The 8,736-nt window shown below is 38.9% G+C and overlaps 1 protein-coding gene across 1 annotated transcript; it reads left to right on the forward strand.

The window, feature by feature from the left end:
• Positions 1–146: 146 nt before the first annotated feature.
• Positions 147–8,486, forward strand: trim35-14 (tripartite motif containing 35-14). Its single transcript, XM_067390802.1, has 6 exons — positions 147–1,055; positions 1,132–1,227; positions 3,840–4,070; positions 4,218–4,240; positions 4,326–4,441; positions 6,057–8,486. The coding sequence occupies exons 1-6, from the start codon at positions 660–662 to the stop codon at positions 6,578–6,580; spliced, it is 1,386 nt and encodes a 461-aa protein (XP_067246903.1). The 5' UTR covers positions 147–659; the 3' UTR covers positions 6,581–8,486.
• Positions 8,487–8,736: the final 250 nt, after the last annotated feature.

The raw sequence follows: 8,736 nt of genomic DNA on the forward strand, positions 1-8,736 counted from the left end.
GTATGATGTATATCACGGTGTTATGATGAACCCTTGAGTTGTTAAAGCATTTGTAAGGATACTGATTGTCAGAAGGCAGCTATCTGGCTCTTAAGGAACATGATTTGTGTAACATTAGCAATACATTATTGTTTGATAACATAGTCAAGCAAAAGGTTAATCATATTAATTAGCGTTATGTGTCCGATGTTGTAAAGAGCGATTCCATTGTGTAGCGTTTACCTCAGTAAATTGACCAAGTGGATCTCTGCACAGGAACAAACATTTTGGTGATCAAAGATGAGTTTTATGGGATAAAATTATTGACTACAAGGGGACTTTAAGAGAATATAGTCAACAAAGTTAAGTAAACAAGTTAGTTGCAAACTAACTAGTAGTTACTAATTCACTAATGTAAAATGTTTGCCTCAATTTAAGAAAGACTTTATACTGAACAGCTGCAACCGTCCGATGTGATCATTTCCTGGTTTCGATTCTTTGTAATATGACATGGAGGGAGGAGTCGTTTGCTGAGGTTTCTACTGAAATGAAAGTGAATGAAATTAAAGAGTAGGGTCTAGTGGAGAAGTAAAGCAGGTCTCATAATATCTCTAACAGGAGAACAAAGTAAATTTATTGGGTTATTATCAGTCGAGTGTCTCTGAGGATTGTTTACAGTCATGTCAGATGCTTTGTCCTTCCTGGAGGAGGACATGACATGCCTCATCTGTTGTGATGTATTCACTGATCCGGTCACTCTGAAATGTAGCCACAGTTTGTGCTCTGAATGCCTCCAGCGTTTCTGGAAGACTCAAGAAGTGCCACAGTGTCCGGTCTGCCGTAAGGATTGCTCACACGACGAGCCCACCAAGAGCCTGGCATTCAAAGCTCTCTGTGAATCCTTCAAGACCAGAAAACCCACAGCTGTTTCAGGAGACGTTTGTCCACTGCATAAAGAGACACTCAAACTCTTCTGCTATGATGAAAAGCAGCCCATCTGTGTGGTCTGTTACACTTCAAAGCAGCATGAAAAACACAAGTGTTCTCCTGTCGAGGAGGCTGCTGTGAATTTAAAGGTAGGAGAAGTTTGGAATCTAATCTGAGTATTGGTATCTTCAAACTTATTATCAAGAGATTATCCTGTGATTCCAGGAGACTATCAAGGAACAAATAAACAAACTGCAGGTGACTGTCGATGACCACTTGAAAGCCAAACAGTGCTGTGTGGAAGAGGCTGAGCTCATTAAGGTATGTGGTTAGTGTTTTAGTCAGTACGATTATTGCTAGTCATCAGCATTAACTGGTGGGACTCAACGGAAGGTGCGAGCGAGACTGTGTGTGCAAATTGTGCATCAATAAACTATGTAAGTTGACTGTTTACCAAGTAAATGATAAATGCTGGTTAAGGAGTTTATAAAGCATGAATGCAATGTCTTCCTGTCACTAAGCAATGAACATTTATCAGTTTTGAAGCCATTAGGGGCTCCTAGCCATAAATTTAGGTATTAGGGAGATTAAAATTTAGGCAGATTTTGGTCTTAGCTCTTGTTTATGATAAACATTTTGTAAGCTTTATCCTAAACACTGAACACATCAGACACATTTTTGGCAGAATTTAATGTCCTTGTTATTCAGCCTGAGGGTGGCGCTCTAATAATGACTGACTGACTTTAGTATACATGACAAACGCATAGAATGCCATCTTAGAATTGCATTAATGTCATACTTATTGCATCCGAATGTTGTTTTAGAATATTACAAGTTAGGTGAGGAAAACAAAGTCTCAGAACAAACATAAAACAAACACAACAGAACTCCTGTATATTCACATGAGCACGTTTAAACTAAAGGAATTACACTTTCATCAATCTGATACGCTACTCCACATAGGAAGAGCAGGCATGTCAACTAGTTACTGACCTGATGCAGACACATAACTGAAGGCCTGAGACCGGATGCCCCACTAAGGGGCCGTTTACAAAACATTGTTTTCAACTAAAGATGATTTTTCAACTTTTTGGCCATTCATTTATATGACTATGGCGTTTTGGTGGAGTGAAATTGCAACCTTTTGAAAATGGGTTTCAAAGTGGAAGTTTTTGAAAACGATACCGTTGTCATCTCTTTGTAAACTGCAAAAACGCGAATGACGAAAACGGTGACGGCATGCACATGCATATTACATGTTTAGTCTATTCACCTTATTTTTCAACGCATAAGTTAGGTGTTTTCTGTAAATGTACGAGACATCCGATTTATTAGTCGCTATAGGGAAATAACGAGAAGAATATTAAAGTGCAGTAAACTAAAAATAAGGTGGATTGGCATGCTCGAGGCAAGTGCTCTTTAAAATAATGCGTATATGTGTATGCGCGTAGTCTTTCTTTGCAAAGTGACATTGCCAACTACTTGTCTAGAATGTGTAATACAGCGTTTTTTAGTCATGTGCATGTATAGTTTTGATAACGTTGTCATGTGTACAAAGAAAAAACTTTTCCACTTTTAGTACATCATTGTTGTGTAAAAACGTACCCTTAGTAATAAAGTTGTCAAAAGTACCGACTTCGGTACGAATCGGTACTGAAAACTTTGAGTACTGTTGAGCGGATTCGTAAACACCTCTGATTGGCCATTGTGTTGACGTGCTTCTCAGATATATCTGTGATTGGCTACAATGATCATCACACAAGAGTGTTTGAAAGAACACAGTAGTGTTTGAATTTGAAAGCGCTTTGAAAGCAGGAGCTTTTTAAATCAGGCATCCATCAGGGGACTGATCCATGATAAACGCCTGCTTTCAAACGCTCCCGTGTGTATCTGTGTAAGCACTCGGTGAAAAGTGTCATTGATGACCATTTACAACGTTTTTGAAGTGTTGATCATTGAAGCCAATCACAGACATATCCAATGACCGCATCAACACAATGGCCAATCAGACGTGTTTACAAATCCGCTCAACGGCGCTCAAAGTGTCACATTTTTTTAAATTTCAGTACCGACTTGGTAGCGAAGTCTGTACTTTTGACAACTCTACTTAGTAACATGAATACATGCCTGCCGAATCTATGCACTACATTTGAATATATCCTGCTCACTGTACAACTTAAAATATTCTAGAAAATCTGAAAAATATTTGTTGCAGTATGCTAACACATTTATAATTTATTATTAATTCAGTGTATATAGAGGTCTATATTTAGATGAATGTTTTGGAGCCTCAGCTGGTTGATGCCGTTTATTGCGCACGTGAATGTGCCGATTATGTTCAATAATACTTGCAGTTTGTGTATATGCAACCAGTGTATACGTGTTATCATCACATTAACAGCTGAAACACTAATTCTAATTCAAGTTTATGCAATGTGTCTAAATGTGTGCAGTTCGTTTAAATTACGTCATAAATAGTTTCAGTTTTTAATGTTTTACCATTTCTGACCAAGTAGTGGTGTTGCATAAGAACATTGTTGCTTGCATAATGATTCCTTTATCTTGTTCTAAATGTTAACCTGAGAATTTCTTTACTTGAGAGATTTGTGTCTGTTTATGGAAATGTTTGTGTAATATTACTCAAAACATATTTGTCAATATATATCTTTATTCCTTTCCCTTTGTAGACCACACACACACATCCACACACTATTAAGTTTTAAAGCCTTTGTACTGCTGTGTTGTGTACAGCCAAAGTCTGTCAACAAATAAACTTCCTTTGCATGGAACTGATCGAATCTAATGTGTTCTGACCGACACCCCATTGAGGAAAGCTAGATATGAACCATCACCCAATAAAGTCCAACCATTTCAGTCCTACTATGGAAACATTATGTTAACAGAAAGGATTAAACCTTCTTAAACCATTTCAGGAACACACTAGTGTGGAAGAAAACAAGATCAAGAAGGAATTTGAGAAGCTCCATCAGTTTCTTAGAGATGAGGAAGAGAAATGGATCAGAGCATTGCATAAAGAAATGGAACATCAAGATGAGAAACTCAAGACCAGAATAACGCGTCTGTCCAAAAAGATATCAGATCTGTCTGAGAAGATGGCAGCTCTCTGGCAGCAATTGGAAGCTGAAAACATCACATTTCTCCAGGTACAGATAAGATACACATGACACCAGGAACCAAAGTCGATCAGAGAACTGTAATCTGAAGTAAACGTGTTTGATAATCAATGTTCATGATGTTTGCGCACACACACATATGACTGAGCACTAATTGCTTTTTTATTTCTCTTTCAGAATTACAGTGATACATTAAAAAAGTGAGTCTTTTCCCAATAGGCATTTTGATACAGCTGCAATCCCATACCCAAAATATCTTAAATATCTCACTATTTATGTACACAGACTCAAACACCCATCAGTACCAAAGACGACCCCTGTAATAGAGGAATCTCAACACCATCCCATTCAGACAATGATCTTCACCACCTGGGCCAGAATGCAGAACCTTGTGGAACAGCGTAAGTAATAAACCCTCCTTATAGACTTGGATTGTTTAGATAATTTACTAACCCAAATGTTGTTCCAAATCGCATGCTGCTGTGCAAAAATTTTGTGCTGCTCTTTTCCATACAGTTTATGGTGACCAGAGGCTAGAAAGATCCAACAAGGACAAAAAAAAAAAAAAATTTATATTTTGGTTTTCTTTCTGTATATTGGTGTATTTATGTGTGTTTTGTATTGGAGGGTGTAGCTAGCTAGTGTAATTTAAGTAACAGAACCAGTGGTAAAGGAGGGAAGCAGAAGGGTTTTTAGGCCGTGTTTGTTTGAATTACATGGCTAATTAAAGGTGCTCTAAGCGATCCGGGGCGGAGTAACTTCCTGATGACGTTCGAAGTGTTGTCAAACAAAACAGAGGCTAGCTAGACCCTCCCTCCTCCTCCCCCTCCCCCTCCTCCTCCGTGCTTCCTGAAACAGTCATGAACGCGCATTTAAAATCATTCTTGTCAGTTATTGGCTGGAGTGTGTTTATTATGATTCGTGGTCCAGGCTGCACCAGTTTGTTTTCATTGCCATTTTCGGAGCTTTTCGCGTTTTTTTACAGTGTGTTTAGGGGACAGGCAGCTAGCGGATAGTGAGGAGATGTTTGCTGTATGTGACAAAAACTGTTTTGGCCTAAAAACGTGTGACATCGCTTAGAGCACCTTTAAAGCTGCAAGCAGCGATGAAAGGGCCCTCGCACCCGTGCCAACACCACCCAGTGGCTTTAGGAGAACAGAGCACGGTGGGTAATGTGCATTTAAGTATATAAATATAGGAGGACTACGTCAGTCATTTATATTTGCCACACTTCCTGCTGCCAGCAGGTGGCGATATGACTATAACTACATTTTGGTGTGTAGTTAGGCCAGGACTCTTATCAAACATGTGAAGTTTGTGGCAAATTGGACATTACACTTGAGTTACAACAACTTCCTGTTTCATGGCGAAACATCAAAATTTGTCAAGCCGCCACGGACACGCCCTTGAGTGAAAACTGGAGTTCGTTAAAATACAACATCTGGAAATGGCAAAAACTCAACAAAAAAAGAGAAAATTCAAATTATCTGACTTCCTGTTGGGTTTTCAGATTTGCACCCAGGTGCTTTTTTGTAGGTATTGGGCTGTTACATTTATCTACAGAATTTCAGACCTGTATGTAAAATGTAGCGCGAAGGGCTACATTTTGTAGGTGGCGCTATCGACCCATTTTGGCACACCTAATTCTGAAACCCAAATCAGACGTAAATTTTCACCACTGTGCAAAGTTTAATGAGTTTTCGAGCATGTTTAGGCCCTCAAAAATAGGGTCCATCACACCATCGGTGCTCGGGCCCTAAAAATGCTGTTAGAATATCTTGATTTTTTTCTGAGGAATTTAATATAAAAGAACTGAATGATGTCACGTGTCAGCTGCAGCCATCTTCCTTCCGTGGCATGGATGCCATGAAAGAACCATAGCAGAAAGTTTGTCTGTCTTTTTGGACAAAGCCTCTGGTCACCATCCAGAAAAAATAACAACACAAACACATATACCGACGTTGTTAGTGGTAAACTGGTACTGGTGCTGTAGTTTACTCTCATCTGTGTTTACAGCTCCTGTGACTCTTGACCCAGACACAGCCTCAGATAAACTGATGGTGTCACAGAATTGCACCAGTGTTCAGTACGTGGAAAAGAGATTGAAAGTGTCTGACAACCCAAAGAGGCTGTATGTGGGAGTTCTGGCCTCACAGGGCTTCAGCTCGGGTCTGCACTGCTGGGACGTAGAGGTGGGAGACAACAAAAACTGGACGCTGGGAGTGGTGGGGGAAACAGTGAACCGCAAATATCTTTACAAGATGGATCCAATGAGTCGTTTTTGGTGTTTTCGTTACGTGGATAGGAAATACAAGAAAGGTAACAAACCTGCCAAAGATATTGACAGCAATGAGAGGCCAAATATCATCCGACTGCAGCTGGACTTTTACAAAGGAGAGCTGAGATTCATTGAACCCTTCAGAAACAGAATTTTGTGCACCTTCAAGGGTGGATTTCCAGAGAGGGTGTTTCCATATTTCTGTACTGGAGATTTGAGCACGCCACTTAATGTTTTTCCGGCAAATAAACAACGACTGTAAACCACAACTAACAAAACATTTTTTTACACGTTGTGTTTTGTGCATGTGCCATGTTCCTTTAAAACAAAGGCCATTTGGTTTGATAACATATCAAATGCTATTTCTAAGTGTGAAGTAGGGCTGCACAATATATCGGTTTAGCATTGATATCGAAATGTGCGCGTCTGCGCTAGTCACATCGCAGGATGTGCACTTTCGAGTCTAGTATAGGGATCGTTAATCCGTACGCACCACGGTTCAAAACGCACGTGATTCTCAGATTAATTGCAAAGTTTGACTATCATACAATGAACATTTATCATTTGCACGTGTTTTTGGTCCTGTCAGTTTAAACATTCAAGCGTTTTTAAACCATTTGAGTGCAAGATGGCGCGAAAGAGAGCTCAATTCTTGAACGTGCAACCGTTTTCTGTGAGCACAGAGCCACGCAGATTGACTGGGTAAACCCAGCCTGATCTGCCCACGATTTGATCTCGCCCGGCAACTCAGTCTGGAAACCCGTACATTCATTTCTGCTGCATCTGTTAGACTTTTTGCGGGAACCAATCACAGACTGGCTTATCCACCTTGCTCGCTATTGGCAGGTACAGAGCTCTTTCTATGGTTCCTGGCGGGTATAACACGATGACGTCTCTCGCACGACCATCAATCCAATTCCTTTTAACCTCTCAATGATGCTAAATGACTTCTTTAGTTTAGCAAACAAATCGCTCGACTGGGTGTAAATACCACTCACTTTCATGTTTTTTTGCACAACCTGCGAAAATCGCTTGATGCCATTGTTGCTTCTGCAAACCGCTGATCAATGCTACAAACCAAGACAAACTAAGCCTGTCTGGAGTTTTTGCATCGCTCTGCAAAAGTACGTCACCCGGATCATTGATCTGATTGAAGGACTATCCAATTGCGTGAATAATGCTCGTTGATCACGCCTCTTATGCAGTAGGAAATACAAAGCAAACTCCCCAGACCAATGTTCAATTTTAAATTGAGCTTGGTCTGGTGATAGCCAGACAACCACGCAGATGCACATGAACACCAAATTCCTTTCTCCTCAACATCTGTTTGTGCCCGAACTGACAAATACACACAAAAAAAAAAAGTCAAAATGCACACAGATGTGTAACAGTATTTTGGATCTGCGCATTCGGGCTTAAAGTGACAACAGCCTAATATTCCTGCTGCTTTCTGTGTCGGGAATATTAAAACACAAAAGACAAAGAGAAAAATAATTTTTGTAGCTTTAACACATATTAGTTATATTTAATAGACCATGCAGTGTTATTTTGCATTTGATAATTCAATTTCTGTACATGAATACTATTAGACTTACCTGGAAAAATAATGCACAGTTTATTTCATTAGTATATTTATTCTACTATGTTTTTCTATGCTTGTAATTTGTACATTATTTCCTATGCATATTCACTTACCTTCTTTCCAAATGCAGGTATTCAAGTCATCTGGTGAATTATTTTCCATATCACAGTATATATATGGCAGAGAAACAAAATCTCACAATGTCATTTTTTTTCCAATGTCATGTGGCCCTAGTGCAAAGTATTCTAATAATTTTTTGGGGCCACTGTATGTAGTGAAAGAAATTTTGAATTAATCATAACTAACGTTCCCTTTTCTTGCAGGATTAAAATTTATGCTTTTGAAAAGTAAATGTCCCCGCCAAAGTTTTTTATTGAAAATATTTGCATGAAAGTTTGTATTGAATATAACAAAAGATGGAACAAATCTAGACAGTTGTCTGAATATATATATATATATATATATATATATATATATATATATATATATATATATATATGTATATAATGTAATGAATCATGTCACCTTTGCCATGCACTTATTCTATATAAACTGCTGTACTCTTTTGGCCATAATTAAAGCATATTCAAAGGCATTGTCTGGAGATTGTCTGGTTACTGCTGCCCAGCAGGTTAGTGGAACAACAGAGACCTTCTTCCCAAGTAATGTCGCCCGACTCAAAGTAGATGTCGGAGTGAAGACGCATATAAGAGTATAAATTTGTGTCGAAGACGCCCTATTTAGCTTGATTCAGGTGTGTAGGGGAAATCTACCACAATGTCAAGCCTTGAGATTATTTAATCATGCAATGTTTTAGTACATAGGTGATGCATTAA

This window comes from Chanodichthys erythropterus, chromosome 8 (genome assembly GCF_024489055.1).
Source record: "Chanodichthys erythropterus isolate Z2021 chromosome 8, ASM2448905v1, whole genome shotgun sequence".
NCBI classification, from domain to species: Eukaryota; Metazoa; Chordata; class Actinopteri; order Cypriniformes; family Xenocyprididae; genus Chanodichthys; species Chanodichthys erythropterus.

What these genes read in the sequence shown, in the direction of transcription:
- trim35-14 (XM_067390802.1), top strand. Translation starts at nt 660, where the DNA reads ATGTCAGATGCTTTGTCCTTCCTGGAGGAGGACATGACATGCCTCATC. An exon ending in AAAACATCACATTTCTCCAG is followed by an intron (nt 4,071 to 4,217) that starts GTACAGATAAGA and finishes TTTCTCTTTCAG; the next exon opens with AATTACAGTGATACATTAAA. An exon ending in GCAGAACCTTGTGGAACAGC is followed by an intron (nt 4,442 to 6,056) that starts GTAAGTAATAAA and finishes CTGTGTTTACAG; the next exon opens with CTCCTGTGACTCTTGACCCA.